The sequence below is a fragment of the Pistacia vera genome, unplaced genomic scaffold (genome assembly GCF_008641045.1).
Source record: "Pistacia vera cultivar Batoury unplaced genomic scaffold, PisVer_v2 Contig364, whole genome shotgun sequence".
In the NCBI taxonomy this organism is placed as follows: Eukaryota; Viridiplantae; Streptophyta; class Magnoliopsida; order Sapindales; family Anacardiaceae; genus Pistacia; species Pistacia vera.
In genome coordinates this window covers 359,643-383,300 of record NW_022196184.1, presented here as the reverse complement: position 1 = coordinate 383,300, position 23,658 = coordinate 359,643, and the positions used below count along the sequence as shown (strand labels likewise).

Here is a 23,658-nt window from a genome sequence, read left to right as displayed (position 1 = left end):
CAATTTCTTTTTCTGGTTGATATTCATAAAGGCTGTTGTGGTAAATTTGAATTGGGTTTGGGCTTGATACAGATTTGCTAGAGTTTTGATATGAGACCAGTTAGTCTGGGTAATTTTGCGATGGCTGCCATGGGTGGGGCGGCTGTGTTACTGTTGGGGTTGGGGGTGAGAGTTGACTGTTAACAAGAGAGTTCAAAAAAATAGAGAAAATCTCAAGGGATTTAAGGGAAATTTCCCAAAACTCTAATGTCAATCAACAAATTGACAATCAAGGTCAAATTAGGGGAACTATAGTCCTTCAAAAATTTTTGTGTCCGCCGTTAGCGCTCCAAATTGGACGGAGATAGGATTGTGGTAGGTGTTTGAATATTTTTAAAAACTAATTGGGAATTTGATTAAAAATGTTGGTTTCCAACTGCTGAAACTTTCCCAAACTGTAAGGGGTGTACTCGATTTGAATAATACTTTGGGTACTGCTGAAACTTTCCCAAACTGTAAGGGGTGTACTCGATTTGAATAATACTTTGGGTACTAACGGTGGGTACTAACGGTGGATACTAATCTGTGTACTAACTAAAGCATAGTACCCGTACTATATGTATAGTACGGGTACTATGCTTTAGTATAGTACGGATACTATGCTTTAGTTAGTACACAGATTAGTACCCATCCGTTAGTACCCATAGCATCACTCATTTGATTTTGTCCTTTTCTTAAAATATCAAGTTGCCTCAGTGCCTCTACCTGTGCTTGAAACGGTGCGTTTCAGGGACTTTCCACTCTCATGCTGGTTCGAAAACTTCGCTAAGCTCCATTGCGAACACGAAGAAACCGGCCGTCTTTTAGGTATATATATATAACTGAGGATTTGTGTATCATCTGTGCAGCCTACAGAACAAAAAGGAAAATAGTGGATTTGTTTGTCAATAATTTTTCGGATTTAAATTAGTTCGTATTTTTTTGTTATTCTTATTCATTTGGTTGTTTGAATCTTGGTTAACAGAAAACATGATTCAAAGCTTGGATTCTCGTATAGTTTTCCGTAACAGTGGCAATTCTTTTCATTATGTGTATAGCAGATTTTAGTTTCAACTGCTTTGTTTACTTTGTGTTTTGTATTACTTAAGCTCTCACATTTCCATAGTTATGAACAAATGTATGAGATTTTTAAGAGTTTCACTGCGTTTTATCCGCATATGGATTTTGGAAATTTGGTTTAAGTACTGTAAATTTGCTTGCTTTTAGCATTCTAATTCATGAGATTTTTTCCTTTCTTCTATTTATGTAATTTTATCACGGTATTTGAGAAATGGGATGATTTTTTATATATGACTAGTGGGTTGCAATGTAATTAAATGGATTGATAGCCTGTTCTATGGATTTTAGCTGCTTAGTTGTGTTCAATCTGCTTAACAATTTCAGATGCCAATTTAAAGTTGTGTTGTTCGACTTTTATATCTATTGAATATGTATGTTGCTTCCTAGCTACAATTAAGTTGAGGGTAGAACTTGTGAAGCTTGGTGGGAAATAGTAATTGAGGCGCTAGACTTACATTACTTGATATCCAGGATTCGGGCTTTAATTTCTATTGGAAAACCATTCTGCTAATGCTTGGGAAGTTTTATTTATTTATTTTTGCCATAACATCTTTTACTTGTGTATTATATAGTCTTGTTAATCAAATATAAAGAAGCATTATTTTTTAGGCTGACGCATTAGTTTCAATCATGATGTTTGATGTTATTTCTTTCTTTTCTTTTTTTTTTCTCTGTTCAGATAAATTGTAGTACTCAATTTGCTACAACAACATGATCAAAGTTTACAATCTTCAGAGCAAATTTATATCAGGATTTATTTTGTCAATCAGGAGGTATTCAAGTGAGCCAAAAACAGACATTACAGATACAGCAAAAACTATAAGTAAGATAATGTTATCTTCCCCAACAGTAGTGCTTGACACTGCCCTTGACCAAAGTGGCATTAGGGTATCACCAGAAATAGTTGAAGATATCCTCAAGAAATTTGAGAATGCTGGTATGTTGGCATATCGTTTCTTTAAATGGGCTGAAAAGCAGCGGAGCTATGAGCACAACATTAGGACTTACCACACCATGATTGAATCTCTGGCCAAGATAAGGCAGTACCAGATCATGTGGGATCTTGTGAATGCCATGAGGAACAAGAGGATGCTAAATGTTGAGACCTTTTGCATTATTATGAGAAAGTATGCTAGAGCTCAAAAGGTGGAGGAAGCAGTTTACACATTTAATATGATGGGAAAATATGATGTCCCCCCAAATTTAGCGGCATTCAATGGCCTGTTAAGTGCTTTATGCAAGTCTAAGAATGTGAGGAAGGCTCAGGAGATATTTGAAAGCATGAAGGATCGTTTCATTCCTGACTCAAAAACTTATAGTATACTTATTGATGGATGGGGAAAGGATCCAAATCTGCCCAAGGCAAGAGAAATATTCAGAGAAATGGTTGACATGGGTTGCAATCCTGATATAGTGACCTATGGTATAATGGTTGACATTCTTTGCAAGGCAGGGAGGGTTGATGAAGCGCTCGGGATTGTCAAGGGAATGGATTCTAGGATTTGTCAGCCAACTTCTTTCATTTATTGTGTTCTGATCCATACATATGGGGTAGAGAACCGGATTGAGGATGCTGTTGATACATTCATGGAGATGGAAAGGAATGGAATTCAGGCTGATGTTGTGGTGTATAATGCCTTGATTGGTGCTTTCTGTAAAGCAAACAGGTTCAAAAATGTTTACAGGGTTTTAAATGAGATGGAATGCAAGGGTGTGCCACGTAATTCGAGGACATGCAATATAATTCTGAATGGCCTGATAGGTCGTGGAGAAACTGATGAGGCTTATAAGGTATTCCGTAGGATGATAAAGGTGTGTGAGCCAGATGCAGATACGTACACAATTATGATAAAAATGTTTTGTGAGAGGGGTGAACTAGAGATGGCTTTCAAAGTATGGAAATTCATGAGGTTGAAGCAGTTCATCCCTAGCATGCATACCTTTTCAGTTCTTATAAATGGGTTGTGTGAGAGAGGAAATGTTACTAAAGCTTGTGTCTTATTGGAAGAGATGATAGAAAGAGGAATCCAGCCTTCTAGTGTGACTTTTGGGAGGTTAAGACAATTACTTATAAAAGAAGGTAGAGAAGATGTTCTTGAATTTCTTCGGGAGAAAATCAATCTCCTGGTGAAGGAGCCTTTATGTGATTGAGGAACCATATATGGTTGAGCTAGAAGCTGCTGACGATTGGTGATCCAGAATCGGAGCTCTGGAGTCAAAATGGGGATTTTATTAAGAGCAAAGTTCAATCTTTTCAGATGTATTTTCTCCCCTTCACTCTTGTTGTCAAAGTTTACTGGTTGACTGTTGATTAATGGTAGTGCTTCTTATATGAATTAAGGTAAAATTATCAACTAGAGTTTCGTTTTCAACTCCATTGTCTTTTGCTAAATTGTACAGACAAAATCAACAAAAGGACATAAACAAAGAATTATTTTTTTAGATATAGGATTTATGTTAGTCCTAGATAGTAGTATGATAAAGTCTGTTATAAGCTATGGAGCAACTGAGTTCCAGTTTGAATTCGGTTGCATTTGAGGCCTTGTTTTTAATCAGATAAAAGTAAATAATTATGTGTAACTTTTGGGAGACTTTGTTTTCCAACCGTGGGCATGTTTTTGCAGGTCCAACAAAAGAAGTGAAGGTTAAACCAAAGAGAATGAATGTGAAAACTCAATTTCTGATGCTCAGTTAATTGCACTTTGTGGTACAGCTTAGGCAGCCCCCGCTTTGTTCCTAGACCATGGTTACGGTTACACGGAAGCAAGAGGTGCCTTTGGACTATAAGACACCAAATTTACAGTTAGATCTGTGGATAATGGATATGTTAACATGTTAACTGCAGATTTGAGGGTCATTTGGAAGAGGGAACATATTTTGTTTGTTGGATAAGGGATTTCCCTCCGAATATTAGTTATGTATTGTAAATACATTTCATGAAGAATTAAAATTATGACACAACTCAATCTCACAACTAGAGATGAGCGTTTTACCCGTCCTGTTAGAGTTTTGCCCCAAATGGGTTAGGGAGGGGTCGGGTATGGGGAGAAGAGTATTCCCTGGGTGCGGGACGGGTCGGGTTTGGGGAATGGTTGTATCCCCGCATGGCCCCACCTCACCCTAAAAATTCCCCAAAAATATATAATTAATTAATTATATGTTTTATAAAATTTTGTATAAAATGAGCATCCTATAAATCATGTGATGCAATCAAATTTTGTAATTATTATCTTAAATTTAGTATTGAATATTTTAATTTATATAATAGAAGTAACAATAAGGTATAAAGTGAATATATTTTGATATTTGATTAAAGATTAAAGATTTATTATGTTATATAAGGACATTTAATACTTTGAGTAAAGATTAAGAATTAATAATTCAGAATTATCTCAGTAGTATATCTCTCGGTCTCTCCCTCTCTAATTAACTGATTAAGTAATTATGTTTTAGTGCCCATTGTCAAATATGATCACCATAGTTATGCAATTAAAAAAAAATCATTAAATTATTAATTTTTTACATATTTATTGAATATTATAAAACTAATCACTATTGAAATCTTCAATAACGGAATAATATTTCCATTATGCAAAGTTTTATTATTTTTATTATTATTACTGTAATTAATTAATGAATTACAACCTATAATGAATAATATTAATTTATTCTCAAACATAAATAAAATATATTATGTCACTATACATTTTAATTTAATAATTTATAAATTAATATAAACTATTAACATATTAATATAATCTAATAGGAATTGGAACTCTTAATGTTAAATGTATAAAATTACAAGTCTAAAACTCCAAATTGTCCACATTGTCAAAATTTATTAAATTATTTATTTATTTGTTTTTTTTTTTGGAAGAGATTGATTAATATTAAACATATTTATAATTAATTGAAAATATTATTTAATCGGTAACCCTCTAAATTGATTAAAAGAAAATATTAATAAAAAACGAGGTTAAAGAAAACAATTTTATATATATATATATAATTGGTTTGTTACAATTAAACAATTAATCTCTCAAATTAACATTTTTTCATACATAATTAGTTTTCATTTAAGCGGAGTCTATAGTTTATAGTAATAGTATTCTATCTTTAAAATATTCTTGTAAATGAACTATAGTCTATAGGTATTGATTAATTTGGTTGATGTAATCAAATGGTCTAATTTTTTTTAATATTTAAAGTGCTTGATTGCATTTTTACTTTATTGAAATAGATTATATATAGACATACAAATGCATCTATTAAAATCACTATTCATATTACCTTTAATATGTGATCAAATATTTTTGTTCGAATAAACGGTGTCTTTAACTCATAAAATGGCAATATATCTTATGAATTATGATTGGTCATATTTTTTTTTTTTTGTTTTTAACTAATACAATATATCTTTTTTTTTTTTTTTAAAGATGTTTAAGGCATTAAGCTAATGAAATTTATATAGAAAATGACCAATGGGGATTAATCCCCATTCACGGGGAAAATCTGCCAAGTGGACCACATCCCGTTGGTGGAAAATTCCCTATGGGGATTACTCCCCATTTGGGGGGAGATTCCCCCGCAGGTAGTATCACTCGAACATGAACGGGTAGGGGATGGGGATTCTCTGACACCCTCCAACTTGGGTACAAGTATTTCCTCAAGGGTCAAGTACGAGGGATCCATTCCTCAGCCCCAACCCGCCTTGCGCCCATCTCTACTTACAACCTTAACGTGGCAACTGAGTTGACAACTATCACGTTAGCTCCCACCATACTCAAGACACTAAATGACTTTGAATAAACATGAATTGTCGTTTCTTAGAGACGAACAACCGTTCCTTCATAAGGAATTATTGTTCCTTATGAAAGAACATTCATTCCATTCATAAAGGAACAACCATTCCAACCATTCCTTATGAATTGAATGATTGTTCCTTATGAATGAACAACCATTTCTTATGAGTTATGAATGAACGAAGATTCGTCTCTAAGGAGCAGTCATTCGTCTCTAAGGGATAATCGTTCGTATTTAGTCAAACTCATCAGTTGATGTAGTAATACTAACTATGTTGTTATGTTAAAGTGGTAAGAGAAAATTGTGAAATTACGTTGTAATTGTATATGAAACTGAAATGCAGCTGTTTACGGCGTTTGAAAAATTTCAAACCGAAAAAATATAATAACAAATCTACTTTCCTGACAAATTTTTATGTTGAGTCTTTTGTTTATTGTCAGTCTTGACTTTAAACTCATGCTATCTATCTACAGAAATGCTATATCCACTGAAGAGTTGCACCAAAAAAATTGCACCGAAACACGTAGAGGTCATCACGTTGGACGATTGAATACTGACATAAATGGACGGCCGTCCAACGTTTTCGGATGGCCATCCATACATCCCGGACGATCGTTCATAGTGGAATGGACGACCGTCCATAAAAGAAGTTTAGTTTTTAAAAAAAAAATGATGGACGCCCGTCCACATTTTAGGGACGGGCGTCCATATTATATGGACGCCCATCCATAAAGACAGACGATAGTCCATCATCTATGGATAGTCGTCCATCTTATAGGGACGACAGTCCATGTAGTTTGGATGACCGTCCATAAAAAAAGTTTAGTTCAAAAAAAAAAAAAAAAAAAAAAACAATGGACGCCCGTCCAAATTTGTGGGACGGGCGTCCATATTATATGGACTCCCGAGATGGACACCAGTCCATCATCTGTGGACGGTCGTCCATCCTATAGGGACGGCAGTCCATGTAGCTTAGACAACCGTCCATAAAAAAAAGTTTAGCTTAAAAAAAAAAAACGATGGACACCCGTCCAAATTTGTGGGATGGGCGTCTAGTTAAAATAGACGGACGTCCATATAAAGATGGACGCCAGTCCATCATCTGTGGACTGTCGTCCATCCTACGGGGACGACAGTCCATCTAGGATAGACGACCGTCGATACTACATGGACTGCCGTCCCCATAGGATGGACGGCCGTCCATACTAAATGGACGGCAATCCAAACTAGATGGACTGGCGTCCATATTTGTTGAATTTTTTTTTTTTTGTTAATTAATATTAATGAATGGCTTGTCTAATACGCTTCATTTTTAAGTGCCAGAATTTTTTTCTTCTCTTCTCCTTCATCTCCGTCATTTGTTTTTCTTCAGTTCTTCGTCTGCGCCATTTATTTTTCTACGCTTCTCCTTTGTTGCGTGTTGTCATTCCTTGCTTCGATGCCAGTTGCTTCCTCAATAGCCAAGCACCAGCAGCAATACCTTGTTTTACAGAGATAATCGAGAAACAAAAATAACAAAATATCAAACCTGTTAAAGCTCGGATTTTTTATTAAGGTAAAGAATTTTTGACTTATTTTATATATTCATTTAGTTTCCATTCTATTTTGGATTGAATATATGTTTGATAGATAACAATCATATTCGTTTTATAGACAATTGTGAACTAGATTCGTGTACACGAAAACTGGTATTAGTTGTGCATGAAATAACTGAATATGGAAGAGTCCAGTTTGCCTCGTTTCAATGATATTGAGGTAAATTGTGTTTGAAACTTTTTTAAATATGGTGTATTGTATTGTTTATTATGATGTGTTCACATTATAATTTTCTTTATTATAAAACCATTGAATCAGGAAAATGAATGTGATGAATTAGAAGATATGGGATGTGCAGAGGAAGAAGTGGAGCCTCATATTGGAATGGTGTTTGATTCAGTTGATAGTTTGGTGAAGTATTACAGAAGGTATGGGAATAAAATGGGTTTTGAAGCAATGATACGTACGTCAAAGAAAGGAGATGATGGGGAGATGAGATACGTGACAGTGGCGTGTTCTTGTTCTGGGAAGGAGAGAAGTAAATGCAGAAATACCTTGAAAAAACAACCTGTTGCAAAAACAGATTGTAAGAGTCGGATTAGTGCAACTTTGAATGGTGAATACAAATGGGAAATTAAGTCAGTTGTGCTTGAACATAACCATGATCTTACAAGTCCGACGAAAAGAAGATATTTCAAAGTAAACCGAACGATACAGCCTTTTGTGAAAAGGAGGCTTGAAGTTAATGATCAGGCTGGGATTAGACCGTGTAAAAATTTTCAGTCATGTTCAGTTGAGGCAGGAGGTGTAGAGAATTTGTCATTTCTACAAAAAGATTGTAGGAATTACATTGAAAAAGTTAGAAGGCTACGACTTGGAGTTGGAGATGCTTCGGCAGTGCTAGAGTATTTTATGAAAATGCAAAAGGAGAATTCAAATTTCTGGTACATGATTGATGTAGATGAAGAGAGTCGATTGAAGAATGTGCTATGGGTTGATGTTAGATGTAGGGCCGCATATAAAGATTTCGATGATGTTGTGACCTTTGACACAACGTATCTGATGAACAAGTATCATATGCCATTTGCGGCTTTTGTGGGGGTTGATTATCATGGACATTCGACATTGTTAGGTTGTGGGCTAATTTCACATGAGGACACAGAGACATTTGTGTGGCTATTTCGTTCTTGGCTTGAATGCATGGATGTTGCTCCTAATGGAATTATCACTGATCAAGATAAGGCCATGCAAAATACAATTGAGATTGTTTTCCCCAGTATAAGACATAGGTGGTGTTTGTGGCATATAATGAAGAAGCTGCCTGAAAAGTTAAGAGGGTATAACGAATATGAAACTATCAAGTTTACGTTACAAAATATTGTGTATGATTCGTTGACACGTGAAGAGTTCGAAGAACGGTGGAACAAATTCATTGATGTGTATAACCTTCATGAGAATGAATGGTTATCTGGATTGTATAAAGAAAGAGTACGTTGGGTGCTTGCATTTCTTAAAGATACTTTCTGGGCAGATATGTCTACTACCCAACGTAGTGAAAGTATGCATGCATTTTTTGATAGATATGTAAATTCCAAAATAACGTTGAAACAATTTGTGGAACAATATGATAATGCATTGCGAGATAAAGTGGAAAAGGAAAAGGAGGCTGATTTTAGATCTTTCAAGTCTTGGATATTGTGCATAACTAATTAATAGTCCACGGGTAGCTCGCAGCAAAGGTCATCCTCCATGCAAAAGAAAGTAATTGAAGGTTGACGAAATTATACGTAGGGCTAAAAATAAAAATTTGCGAAAACAAAGACTTGGTATGAGTTATACACCCATTCTGACATGATATTTGTTTTTTAAACATTATTTACTTATTTGAAGTTTATAATAAAATTTACTTGATTATTGATGTGTTATGCTACTTGATAGGGAAAGAATCATCAGCAGAGCGAGAAAACATTGCTAAAAGTGTACCGGGAACTCAAGTGTTGTCAAATGATATTGTTGCTACTCAAGTATGTGTTATGTATGTTGTATAATTGTAAAAACCTTAAGTTTTCTATAACATGTGCTAAAATGTGGTTATTAAACATTGACAGTTGTCCACTGGTCCGATTCAAAATCTCGCAGCAAATAGTAATTTATGTACTGGATAGGAGGATGTAAATGATGAACATGTTTTCATTGGGAGAGATTTGATATCATTAACTGGTTGGAGTATTGTTGCATTTGTATTCGGTAGAAATTATTTGCGTTGTGGTTAATTTCTGACGAATGCAGTTGAGCTATATGCTGAATCAGTTGTTTTGTTTTTATTATTTTTGTTGCTGGTTGTGTAAGAGTACACTGTTGATTGTAGGGTGTTGAATTCATAATAATAATGTTAATGTATATATTAGCCTTATTCTGGATGTTTTCAGTATATATTATTGTCACATTTCAGTTCAGATTATTGTACATTTCAGGGTTTAGGATTTAGGGTGTTCATATGTCTTTTGGTATGTTTGTTTTGTTTTTTTCATTTCTGTTGCTGGTTGGTAAGAGTACACTGTTGGTTGTTGGTGTTGAATTCATAATAATAACGTAAATGTATATATTAGCCTTATTCTGGATGTTTTCAATATATATTATCGTCACATTTCATTTCAGATTATTCAACATTTCATTTCAGATTCTACTGTGGCAAATATAATCTTTGTACATAACATTTATAATAAGAATTAACAATCATATGATATTGGAGAAGTTCAGCTAATTGAGAACATATTGTGAAATCAAACTTTATTAATTAACATATTTCCGTACATACAGTTCAATATTTGAACTACACATAATTACAATTAATATTCATAGTCCGTTCCCTAATTAACTACATAGATGTTGACAAGGTGGAGATTGTTCAGTAGTTCTTTATCCTAGTGTAGGGGGTGGAGGCTGACTGGAGGAGGACGAGGCTGGTGACAATTTCTTCATCATGTTGGATATTTCTGTCATGCGTTCCCCAAGGATGTCAACCGTTTCTTCTATTCTTGATGCGAACGAGTTGAAATCACTTTGCAACTGATCCTGTTATTCTTGCATTTTCCTCTCAATACGTGAAAAACTCTCTTCTTGAAACCTTTCGATCCGATCAATTCTGCTTACTATTTCGTTTAAGGTATCAGAAGACATTTCCTCTACATTCTGAGAAGATCCAGGTTCCATACTCGTTCTTCTTCTTTTCCGCACATAGACTCTTCCTTCATTTTTCCCTTCTGGAAAAAGGACACCTTCCTGCATCGTTGCCTCTTCTTCCATTTCATCCCTAATCAGCAACCATTCTCCTGACACATTCTTTTTAATCAAACCCATTTTAGACAATGTGACATCCCCCAACAAATTATGGGCAGAAAATGTTATCTTATTGGCTTCATCTGAACGGGTGATTTGAAAACCCAACTTCTGACATATTAGCTTAACAACCATCCCCCAATAAATGTCACATTTTTTTGCTTTAATCTCTCCCAACTTTTTAATCAATAACTTAGCTGAATTTACTTGCTTCCCCGTTACTGTTGCTTCCATCAACAATAAATCCTTCACTGTCATATTTCCATTTGTCTCTTTCTTGAGATTAAATGTGAATGTCAAAAATCTGTGAAAAACTCTCATGGCAGGATTTCTTAACTTCGTAGATTTACACCTATGTGGATGATAAACCCCTATTCCAGAAACATTCGTCCAAGCTTGTTTGGAATCCCACGTTCTTGGTACGCTATCCAAACCTTCAAAATCAATTCCTATCTAGTTTGCTAAGTCCTGTGGCCTCACTACACAATTCTGATTCTTTAATCTAAAAAACATTGTATATGGTAGTATATCATCAGTACTTGTCTCCACAACTTCCAAACTACTAAAAAACTCGTAAATCAAATGCTTATATCCATCATATCTATTACTCGCCAACTGCTCCCATTTCAAATTACGAATCCAACCATTAATCTCATCACCTAAACCCAAACTGGTTATAAATCCTAAATCCAAGCTTCTTCCAAGACAAATCTCTCTTTTCGTCATCTCTTTGTATTGCTTTTTATGTTGCACGTCTCGAAATTGGACTCCAGATGACGATGAGCCTCCACCCGGAGTGGTTGTGTTTTTTACTCTTACCATTTTCTGCTTTGACCCTGAAAAAAACATATCCATAGTGAGATAGAACTAAAACATAACATTAAGTAATTGTATCGTTTGAACTCTTTGTCAAACCATCAAAGAAGATCGACTCACAAGTCACAAAAACCATCAACAACAGAAAGAATATTTCTCAAATATCAAGATTAATTGGCACTAAATCACTTACATCATTTAAAATGTGTGGCAAATGGTCAAATAATTTCTGCTTTATAAGATACTTCCTGTGGTATTAATTAACATTTGGAAACAGTGGATGAAAATAGTTTCCTGGATTATCAACTGATTTATTACCATCCTAAACACTATATAAAGGCTCTCTCATACAACCATTCCGGTAACCATATTCTGTCCCATAAAACAATGGAGGTTGTGAAATCCACACATCTTCTTGAATCTTTTTCACTTAACAGAGTTTTTTTCTTGTGTGATTCTCCAAAGTTCTACTATTGCATAACCAGGAAATTTCTATACTAACAATTTATTACAATAATTAAAAAAATACAGAACAAATAATTCAAAATAAATCAAGGGAAACACAAAAATGAAAAAATAAAATAAAATAAAGATTGATAAAAGGTGGTGAAAATATTTTCTTTCGACTAGGTATAGAATTGTTTCTGTTATGATTTAGAACCTAAATTTTTAACTAAATATGCACTATATGTCATCATGCTAGGTACAAAACCACATCGACAACCAAATATGTTATTTTTCATGTATTTGACAATCTAAAATCACAACAACATTGCACCAAATCTAAGAACTTTAGGTTTCCTAGACTATGAAATGTATATTTGCTACCTACAATCCATTAAATACAATAAAAAAGAAATGAATAATCAGTACTAATCTTTAAGAGATGAGATCTATCCCACTACAAATAGTTAAAGTTACAGGATAATTGTAAATGAAAAATAAGAGAGGAGGTGAGGCTATTTTGACCATCAATCTAATTTGGTGGTCAAATATAGAGAGCACATTTAAGAAGCAGTTAATTTGGTGAATTAACCCCTAAAAAATGGCGATATTTATCAATTTCCACAACACTCAGATTTTTCTTTTTATTTGTTTCTCTTGATTCCTTCCTTTAGTATGTTTCATTGTTTCTTGAAAAAAAGAAAGAAAAGACAGATTGTAAGTGTACATATTTATTGAACCGAAGGAATTGCATGAGGATGCCAAAGTTAGAAGTGAATTTGGGAGGTTGGTTGGCTGGTTATAGAAGGTTGCATAAAGTCTTCATCATTTTTTTTTTTTTTCTTGGTATTCCAGAATAGGGATATGCTTCAAGTAAACTTCTTATTTTCAAGATTTTGTGATTGTACTATGGGACCTCATTTTTCACTCGATGGTTTCAGGCAATGAATCTGCAGAAGCACTGCACAGTTTTACACAAACATTGAAAATTGTCTTTTAAATCCTTTTAGACAATTTGTTACATTGAATTATTACACATTTTGAGTCAAAGAAAGCTAACACTGATACTAGAACAAGAATCTTTACGAAGATGAAGCAACCTGAAAGTAAGCTTTAACATACATTTATGAGAACAAAACAACCAACAAAATGGTAAAATCTGATAGCCAACATCTTGGCAAACAAAGAAGACTGAATTATATAAGGCAGGAACTGCACAACCCCTATCATCTAACCTTGTCCACTGGACACACTAATTTTTGCCTAGCAATGCAATGGTTGACTACAAATTTTAGACATAATCAACAGAGAACAACACAACCAACAAAAATGTTATCTTTTTCCAAGCCAAAAACACCCAAAACAGAACACTTCTATTTGTCAATCACACAAACCAATCCCACCAAATTGATTGGATTTCTCTTTATTAACTCAACTCCATTCAACACAAATGTAAATCCAACACATTCATCCACCATTAAAAAAAAAAAAAAAAAAAAAAAAAAAAAAAATTGAAAAACGAAAGTGTCTAATTATCGCGGCTGATTTGTTTTTTGAGATGAAGAAGACGATGAACTAGAGATGAAGAACACGATGAAGCAGAGCGCAGATGGATGAAGAAGAAGAAGACTGCTACTGATTTTTTTTTTTTAAACGCTTTCCCCAAAAGTTTTTAACCTAAAAGTTTTTTAATTTAAATTTTTGTTTTTAATTAGAGTAGGGACGCCCGTCCAAAAATAAAGGACGGCCATCCATAATTTATGGACGGGCGTCCCTTAAGTATGGACGATCTTCCATATGTAATGGACGCCCGTCCATACTTAAGGGACGCCCCGTCCATAAATTATGGACGGGTGTCCAAATATTTTTTTAAATCTTTTTAAACCAAATTATGGACGGACGTCCATTCTATACGGACACCCGTCCACACATTGCAGACGTCCGTCCAAAATATATGAATGCCCATCCAATATGTATGGACGGCCGTTCATAACCTATGAACGACCGTGAACGGCCGTCCCTAACTTTTTTTAATATTTTTTATTTCATTTAGCAATAGACTTCCGTCTATATGTTATGGACGACCGTCCATTAGACAAAATTTAATAACGCAAAAATGAGTTGAATGGTCTGAGTCAGCACACACGTAAGTCGGTACAAAACTTTGGTGTAAAAACACCGGTGTCTGTAGCATTGTTGATCTATCTATCGTAAGACATTAAGGCACCACAAATAAAAGTAGACAATCAACAGGGGCAATATAAAGGGCCTCGAAAATATTAGAATTAAAACTCAGTTTTCCTTCTTCAGAAGTATGTAAAAGAAGGTTTCAGGGGCATTTTAATATGGACGAGGAGGGGCCAATAACAGCATAAAAGAAATTTTTTAACTCACTCAGCGTATTCTATAATTTTCATTTAACAAATATCTTCTACAACTCAAAAATGATTATGGAATGGAAGATAAAATGACAGAATTTTTAATCAGTGTTTATACGAATAAGATATAAGATCTCTTTCAGTGCCTCTTTGTTTTAGATTCACTTCTAGCAAGGATCATGCCTGAAAGCTTGTTGACCTCGTAAAGTAGTCCAGCTGAGAACAAGAAACTGCATTGAGATTTAGGAATAAGGTCAGTGTCCTGAAAACATGTTTTCCACCACTCTCATGCCAATTTGACAATTTTATAATAGAAGCAGAATTAATATATCTATCTCGACATTACCAAGTTGTGATGCAGACTCGGTGGACTGTGCTAGCAGCAATCAGAGCAATTGCTTCAGCTATCATAACTGCAAGATAAAAAAAAAAAAAGATTCATTCAAGTTACTTCTGGAACTATAAATATTACAACCAAGGAGACTGCATTGTGAATGAATTACACTACACAGGCACTACGTCTTTCTCTGGATTCTGAAATGCCAAAACTACATGGATAAGATTTAGAGTTTATAAAAAGCAGTTAAGAATAAAAATAAATATATGTGCTGGTAAAGTTCCTAGCCCCCTTTTGCTACTGAACATCAATATCCATCATACAGAAGCAACAAGAGGGTGACCTGCAAGATGACAGATAAAGACAGACAAGAATATCAATTGCAAGGCTTTTATGTCTAAGATTTAGGTAACTTATGAGTCAGCTATTTGCTATCCTCTTTGGCAAATAGGCCAAACTTAGAGGCAACAGGTAAGCAAGCTAAAGTGACATATGATCTTCCAGTACTTCAAGGCTTTTCAACAGGGTTAAAGAGAAAACCCAAGCTGTGCACCAAATTTTATCTCAACTAAAGAGTTACCAAAGATGTGTACCATTTATGCCTGACAAGCATAGAATTGACAGTAGAATGCATAGACAGAGGTCATAAAGAACTAAACAAAGAAACACATGCAGCAGACTATAAAATAGGGGTTTACATATGCAGAGAAAAGCATGGGATGTGCATGAATTACACAGAGGATCCTCAACAGTGGCTAAGTCACAAGTCAGGGGCAGATGTGTTTGCATTCATACCATGCTCTTATCACATAGAATACAGTGAAGTATGCAGGAACATTTGAAAGGCCCCTTCTAAACTCATTCTCTTGGGCTTCACTCAATGGAGGGAAGAAGAGAGTAATGAAATATATAAATTAAGTGCACTCACCAGCACCCCATCCAGTCTTCATGCCACATGTTTCCTGGAAATTTCCAATGAACTGCAAAAACAATCAACCTCATGCACATTAACAATGGATAATAAAGTTATACAAGCTGCAAAATCAAACACCCAACTTGGTATGCAGATCTAAACTTGCAGATTTATGGGACACTACAAGAATGTCAACCAATCATACAAACATAAACCCAGCTATAAAGGTGTAGGGCAAGGAAAAAACACATGGGAGAAACAGATATCCATTTGTGGGAGTGCATATTAATAACCAGATTCCAGTCAATCACTAGGATGTGAGAAACTAATATCTTCAAGTACAGAGACCTAAGCTTAAATGTACATGCTTCATGAACTTAGCAGTCAGAAAAATAGTGATTTGAGCTACATAAGACAGTCAAAGTACACAGCATTTTTCCTGAACACAAGATAGAAGAAAAGGGAAGATTACAAGCAAGGGAGGGACAGGGAGAGGGAAATCTCATAACAAATAATCATCTTAAATGACATTTAGTTTTTGTCTCCATTCGGAGAAATTAAAATTTCATGGATTTTTGCAGTCTATAATACATAAAGACACTATAGACTATGAATCAAAAGACACGTTAATATTTAAACAACCACTTTGGATACATCCTGTGTGCATAGACTAACCCCTTTTTCTCTATGGATACATTTCTCATTGATCATAGAAGAAAATAATAATATCAACAGTATGACTAGAGAGACAATATTTATCTTAGTTCAATTATGACTTGATAAACAATTTTTTGATAAGAACATTGTCAACATATAAGAAATAGAACTTTGAGAAAAATAACAACACTCATGTATGAAATGAGATTCCCATCACTTACAGTTAGTGACACAAGGAACAGGAGAGAACTGATGAAGCCTCCAAGTATAGTAAATAACTCAGTTGATGCCAACTTGCCTCGGTACACTTCTTGAAGAGACAAAATGACAACAAAGAAAAGAAATGAATATAGCATCGAACTCCCTGACCCAGCCATTGTCTGCAGAATTAGTGACAAGAGCATCAGATACACAATCAACCACTCAACCACTTGAAATGTCAAAACATAAAAAAATGCACCATTGTAAAGTGAATCCCACTTCAACTAAAGAATCAAAGAAAATAGCATGTGTAGGTTCCTCATTTTGAAGCCTATGTTAATATAAAATATTGATTATACCTAATAGAAAAAAAAAAAAAAAAACCATAGTTCTTAACATTAAATCGCAGCATATAAGAAACAATAAGTCCTTCAAGTACAAATATTCAGTCGACACCTTATCTTTTGTGAAGATATACTTCAAGTGCAAGGCAGAAACTAACTTCCATAAAAAGAAACTTGTGGCATGAACATGGTCTCCGGTGGTCTAGATTCATTAAGAACACAAAAGAACTAGTATGAAGCACAATTTTGCATACAGAAATCGTAAACAATATCCTTAGTGGCGAAAATGTGTTCTGAAGATTTCTTTATGCAGAGACTCAAGTGAAAGAAACATCTCTCTAGCACAGTGAGAATCTCCATCGAGAGAGAACCTTCCGTTTTGACGCTTCAAATCAGACACACTGACAGTTAACCCAAAATGAAATTTTCCAATTTCATACTAGAACTACAAAAAAAACCATGAAATGGGCACAGTGATATTATAAATTCACAATTACATTCATTTCCTAATAAGCGCACAATCGATCCGTTCACAACCAAATCTACAGTGAAATGGTATAAAGCATGAACCAATCACACAAAAAGACATTGAAAAGATTAAAGCTCGTTTAGCTACAGCCTCAATTGAAGTCGTGCATGGGCTCAGTTGAGGGCAGGTTCACAAGCAATATAGATCGTAATAAGATGGAAAAGATTTAAAATTTATCCATTAACAGCCACATTTTCTACGAAACCAAACAGAAAAATGGTCCAAAAGCATACCTTTAAAACCCTAGACCCTCCGATCTCGATCTCTGTCAGTGACACGCCAAGTCTATGAATCTGTGACTAAGCCAAATTAACTAAGACTCTATAAAAGGGTAGACTCGGTAATTAGTTAAAAAACGAGGGGTAAAAAATGTTCAAAACTAAAGATTCAAAACGTTGTCGTTTTTCTCAACGACGTCGTTTATTAGCAGCATGAAACGCCTTAGGCTAAACCAAATAAACCAATTTACTGATACGAGTTGGTCGTACTCGTCCCTCGTCTAGACGTGACGATGGAGATGCCAGAGTGTCCGGTGTGCTTACAGTCCTACGACAGCGAGTATACAATTCCACGCGTTCTCGCGTGCGGCCACACGTGCTGCGAGAGCTGCCTGTTGAACCTGCCACACAAGTTTCCGGACACCATCCGCTGCCCCGCGTGTACCGTACTCGTCAAGTACCCGCCGCAAGGCCCCTCCTCTCTCCCCAAAAATATCGACCTTCTCCGTCTCATTGACCCGGATCCCCAAAAGCCTCACAACAATCCCAAGAATTTCAATTCTGCCCCACACTTGGACTTCATCCCCCGTACGTGGTCTGATGAGTTCTACTCTCTCTGGAAAGAGTATATTCTCCCCCAGGATGCCGTTTTAGTTGAACTGAAGTCTGGAGAAGATGGTGGTGCCTGTTTCGGTTGTTTAAGTCAAAGTCGAAGTCAAAGGGTGAGTCTTGTTCAGGTTGGTTCTTTGATATCAGATGATGATTCTGTGTTTAAGTATAGTTATGTTGTGAGAGTGATTAAGTGTTTGAGTGGTATGAAAGAGGAAGAGGTAGATGAATTGCGTTTCATTCTGAGAGGTTCTTCGAAAGTGAGTAAGTTATGTAGAGTTTTGGGCTTGTGGGGTGATGTGGCAGATGGGTCTTTGTGCATAGTTTGTGAGAGAATGAATCAGAGTTTGTTGGAATCGTTGGGGGCTTTGATAGATGAAGATGGTATGGGTAATGATGGATTGTTTGGTTTGGCAATGATGGGTATGGAAATGTGTGAAGCACTGATTGGATTTAATCAACAAGGGTTGATTTTAGGTTGTTTAGGTTTCTCTTGCTTTAGTTTTGATGACTTTGGGCATGTTTTTGTTGATTTGAATGAAGTTTTAGTGATAGGAAGGAAGATTGTTAAAAGTGTTGTGGAAGTAGGTTGTGGTGGTAGAAGGATTGGTGATAAAGAAATGGGAGTTCTTTTGAGTGATTTATTGAAAAGAAATTTGTTTTTCAGTCCGGAGCTGCTGTTTCAGTTGTTGAAGAAAGAGGGAATTGAGGCAGAATCTGGGGAGACTAGACATTTGGTTGGGTATGGTTCAGATGTCTGGTCGTTAGCTTGTATTTTGCTTGGACTCCTTATTGGGAGAAAATTTAATGAAGAGCTGGTTCATTATATATGTTTTGTTAGCACAAAAGCAGGTGAAGAGAACAGTTTGGGGATGTACATGGGTTGGGTGGAGAAAGTAAGTTCTTTGTTGGAAAATAAGATTGGTTCAGAATTTGTGTCTTTGCAGCAGATGTTTTGTCAATGTTTGAATTTTGATTCAGGGAATCGTCCTCTTTTGACTGATGTGTGGAGGTGCCTGAGGGAGCTGATTATTAAATGTAAATTTGATAAAATGATCAAATGCAATGAGGCAGTAAATTTGGAGAATGAAGGTCATTGTTTGGTCCTTGGAGAATTGTGCTGGTTGCCCAAGGGAAGATTATCGACAGAGGAAAAAGATGGGTTGCTGGCAGTGGAGAACTGCAATGGCACTGCTATTGATCAAACTGGGGAGACAGGGGTTACCAAAGATTTAGTTGAAGGGCTAACAGAGGGAAATATAAAGTTTAAAGACATGCAGGGCCATCTTGATTGTGTCACTGGATTAGCTGTTGGAGGTATGGAATTCACTCAATGCTCTATTGAAGTTCTTCATCTGTTGCATATTTTAATTGCCCTAGATTGCTGAGAATTGAGAATGAAGTGATATCCTTGCGATAAGCATCATTTGTTGTTGTCAACTATTGGATCTATTCAGTTTCCAAACATTTGGACGTGTAGTTATTGTGTAGACAATCCTTTTCATTATGACTATGAAAATGCAGGGGAACCTCTCCCAGCCAGCTTATGGAAATCACTTCCCATCCAAACCATGGTTGGGCTTCCTTTCTTTAGAAGCCTGGCAAGCCTAGTGCTTATGAATCTGAGGTCATTCTCCTCTTTAGTTATATCTTTATTTATAACCTATGAAACAGTTTCTAATGCAAGCTGTAAGCATGGTTTTCTATGATCAACCACTCTAGAAGAGTGGAAGTTTCTCTGATGTTTTCTCATGCTCACCTCAGCTAAATATTTTCCTTCCCACTCATGTCATGTGCTGGTTTATATCTATAACACAGTTGCTCTCACGAAGGGTATTTTGTTCTTTTTCCCCTTTTCTTCATTATTCTGCCTAGTTTATACAAGTTTGCAGAGCATGACTTTTTGAAGCTCAAGTTGTTGCTACACATTTTATTATAAAATGTTGTTTTGAAGCTTACATACTTTGCGGCTTTATTCTGAATGCAATTTTTTTCCCTCTTGTAGGGGGGTTCCTGTTTAGCTCCTCATTTGATAAATCAGTCCATGTATGGTCATTGCAGGTATGCACTGTGAAATCAACAATTATTTTAAGTATCCTTAGTCCTCTAATTCATATAAGAACCTCATCCATTGCTTTTAAAACTTTTTATACGAGTATTCGTACTATTTATTATGCATTTTGTTAAGGAATGGTTACTTCTGTTATACCGTCATGATTCTTATCTATTCATATTGAATGCGTAAGTAGATCCACTTCAGTATTTTGTTTGATTGATATGATATGAGAGAGCATAAAGTTTTCTCTCTTTTTTCTTTTTAATTATTTTATTGGATTTGAGGCTTATTTTCTGTTATCTGTTTTCAGCAACTACCTTCTTTGTGCTTATGTGCAGGACTTTTCTCATGTACATACATTCAAAGGTCATGAGCATAAAGTCATGGCAGTAGTCTATGTGGATGAAGAACAACCATTATGCATAAGTGGTGACAGTGGAGGTGGTATATTTGTATGGAGCACTAGTTTCCCTCTTGGGCAAGAACCAATAAAGAAATGGAATGAACCAAAGGATTGGCGTTATAGTGGTATTCATGCCTTGGCTAGTTTAGGGAAATATCTATATACTGGCGGTGGAGATAAGACAATTAAAGTGTGGTCATTGCTGGTAATGAATTTTTTGTCATCGCATGATCTATTCGAATTATAACCTCATCTTTTCCAAATGTTATACATTATCCATAATGTATTGTCGTTTACAGGATGGTGCCCTATCATGCACTATGAATGGTCACAAATCCGTAGTTTCTACACTAGCAGTATGCAATGGGGTTCTTTATAGTGGGAGTTGGGATGGAACCATCCGATTGTGGAGTCTAAGTGATCATAGTCTGTTGACGGTATTGGAGGAAGTCAGTATGGGGAATGTATACTCTGTCTTGTCTCTTACTGCCAATCAGCATACTATTGTTGCAGCTCATGAAAATGGATCTATAAAGGTGTTGTAGTCTCTGATACTTGCTTGAGCCAGGTTTGATCTGTTTATGTTTTATGGGTATTGAATAGCTGACACTACATGTAAGTGAAATAATTTTGAACTTTCAAGGTGGTCTATAATAGCCTGCCAAAGTTATTTTGGTCATGTTATGCAGAGAATTCGCATGTGACATTGTGGGACAGAATTTAATATTTTATTAGCATCATAAAATTATGAAGCTTAGGTGGCAGAATCCTTATGGAGTGTTTAACGACCACCACTTCTGGGAGGATATGAGATTTGGACATTTACTTTGATTTCTGCAGTTTATGACTTCGTAGATAGTTAATGTAGAATGCTAGAATTACATTGCATTGAGCTTGAGGAAAGATTGATTTATATGCTTAAGTATTGTGCATCTGCAGTTCCGCAGTCAAAAATGTGTATGCTCGAACATGCACATGAATATGATTTTTGAGCCAATAGGGAATATATAGAAGTGTTTCCTTGTCATGGGGAATACCAATATGGAGATGCTGCTTTCCTTTCAAGCTTTTTTCCTGATTAACTTAGTCAGTGAATTTATTATCTTCAACACTACATCCTGCAGGTCTGGAGTAATGATGTGTTAATGAAATCCATGCAAACACATAATGGTTCCATCCTGTCTATTTGCATGGAGGGGAAATGGCTGTTTACAGGAGGCTGGGACAAGACTGTCAGTGTGCAGGTGTATCATTTGTTTGTTTAATTATATTGATTACATCAATTCTTGTATGGCTTGAAGGCGGACAAGCTGATTCATGGCTGATATTAACCTATTTAAGAACTTGTAATGTAGTACATATTTGCATTTGAAAGTTCTTTTCAACTGAGATTTTAACTTTAAGCTAATAATATCCTGTTTCTGTCTAAACTCTTCTGAATTAAATTTAATATATATTTCATTTATTTAGGAACTTATGTTACTCATCAATGTTGCTATCAATTTGTAGGAACTAATGGTGAATGAGTTTCACGTGGATGCCATACCTATTGGTTCAATATCCTGTGGTTCTGTCATAACAGCTTTGTTTTACTGGCAAGGAAAGCTTTTTGTTGGATATGCTGACCGAACTGTTAAGGTAAGCCATTTTTTTCTTCTATATGCTTTTGTGAGCATCAAGCCATTGTCTTGCACTTGTTGCACATATTTGAAATGGATGCTATGACATTTTCCTGAAAAATGTGCGACCTACAACTGTCGTCTTTAATGATTTTCCTAGTTATGGTGGTTTAGCTTCTGTCATCTGAGAACTTTATTGGTGAGTGAAGAACTGTGATTTTTTGTCACATGATACAGATCACTAAAACGCCCAACTTCTTTTTGTATATATTTTCATTTGGGTTAACAGAGGTGTTGCAGATTTTTGCATCCAACCAAGTATTCACATAATCAAAATGCAAGGATTAATTTTTATTATTTGATGACAATTGGTTAATACATTGCCCTGAAAAAAATTAAGTCTAAATATTGTACAACTTCGGTAATTGTAACAAATGTGAGTATAGTAGTCCACTGAAATTGCATACTTATCAGTGCAATGAAAATATCAAACTTAGAGTCTATGCCGTTTAAAGGGTTTGAACTTTTGGATTATAATATATTAGCGATGAGCGTTCCAAAATGCATTCTGTCGTTTTATTTTCCTTATCATGGTTGAATTTGTAATCAGTGTTATGTGTATTTGATTACACCAGGTATATTATTACGGAAAGTGATCAGACTCTTCACATATTAAGCTGCTTTTGGTTGCTCTATATTTGTAAAGCTCAGCTATCCATCCTTAACTTCTGGGAACTTTGTGGGAACGAATTGAAAACACAGATGGAGTACCAGGATAATTATGAATAGGATTATGGATCCCTGACAAAAGATGGGAGATTTTTAGTATTCTGGTGGTTTCGTCCTTGGTAAACTTTGTAGAACAATAATACATGGACATTTGTGTAAAGAATATAAATAAGGAAAGGAAATATACTAAAACTGGAAGGCGTTCTTTCTGTAGAGAACATTGTACAGATAATGGTCATGTATATAAGTTCATGTAAAATACATGATTGACGATCTCTGAGTGTGAAGCTCCTGTTTACAAGGAAAACTTTTCATCAAGTTTTCTTTTCTCCTGTTTTAATAAAATGATTATAACTTTTCTAGTTTTGAGATTAAAGTCAATGTTTGATATATTGTAAAAAATTTAAGCAGTGAAACAAGAAAACACCTTCGATATACTAGTTTTTTATATTTTCGGAAAAATAGAATAAAACTGTAAATACTAAGAAAAATACGGATTTTATATTTTGTGAAAACAGAAAATGAAAAATCATAGTAAACACTTTCAAAAAAAAGAAAAAGAAATTTGTGTAGTCTCGAGTTAGCCTTTCACCAAGAATGACCAAAGAAGCCAACGATTTGTGCATTAT

The 23,658-nt window shown here is 35.2% G+C and overlaps 3 protein-coding genes across 5 annotated transcripts; 2 read left to right on the top strand and 1 right to left on the bottom strand.

The window, feature by feature from the left end:
- The first annotated feature begins 703 nt into the window (after positions 1-703).
- On the top strand, positions 704-4,104 carry LOC116140151 (pentatricopeptide repeat-containing protein At1g77360, mitochondrial). 2 transcript variants are annotated; one of them, XR_004129567.1, is made up of 3 exons: positions 704-846; positions 1,778-3,342; positions 3,723-4,104. XR_004129567.1 is itself a non-coding variant. In XM_031425771.1 (2 exons), exon 2 carries the CDS (start codon positions 1,810-1,812, stop codon positions 3,247-3,249), a length of 1,440 nt encoding a protein of 479 aa, XP_031281631.1. In that variant the 5' UTR covers positions 704-846; positions 1,778-1,809; the 3' UTR covers positions 3,250-3,714. The 2 variants fall into 2 exon arrangements, 1 of the variants encoding a protein (XP_031281631.1); XM_031425771.1 differs by lacking the exon at positions 3,723-4,104 and having other exon boundaries at positions 1,778-3,714.
- A 10,173-nt stretch (positions 4,105-14,277) lies between these two features.
- On the bottom strand, positions 14,278-17,710 carry LOC116140176 (keratinocyte-associated protein 2). The gene is made up of 5 exons (XM_031425811.1): positions 17,629-17,710; positions 16,543-16,701; positions 15,680-15,731; positions 14,761-14,827; positions 14,278-14,644 (listed from the first exon to the last, which is right to left on the bottom strand). Exons 2-5 carry the CDS (start codon positions 16,696-16,698, stop codon positions 14,554-14,556), a joined length of 366 nt encoding a protein of 121 aa, XP_031281671.1. The 5' UTR covers positions 16,699-16,701; positions 17,629-17,710; the 3' UTR covers positions 14,278-14,553.
- Positions 17,711-17,853: 143 nt separating this feature from the next.
- Positions 17,854-23,302, top strand: LOC116140158. 2 transcript variants are annotated; one of them, XM_031425780.1, is made up of 7 exons: positions 17,856-19,539; positions 20,228-20,283; positions 20,617-20,886; positions 20,981-21,217; positions 21,806-21,925; positions 22,191-22,319; positions 22,936-23,302. In XM_031425780.1, exons 1-7 carry the CDS (start codon positions 17,907-17,909, stop codon positions 22,954-22,956), a joined length of 2,466 nt encoding a protein of 821 aa, XP_031281640.1. In that variant the 5' UTR covers positions 17,856-17,906; the 3' UTR covers positions 22,957-23,302. The 2 variants fall into 2 exon arrangements, with proteins under 2 accessions (XP_031281641.1, XP_031281640.1); XM_031425781.1 differs by lacking the exons at positions 22,191-22,319; positions 22,936-23,302 and having other exon boundaries at positions 17,854-19,539; positions 20,981-21,249.
- Positions 23,303-23,658: the final 356 nt, after the last annotated feature.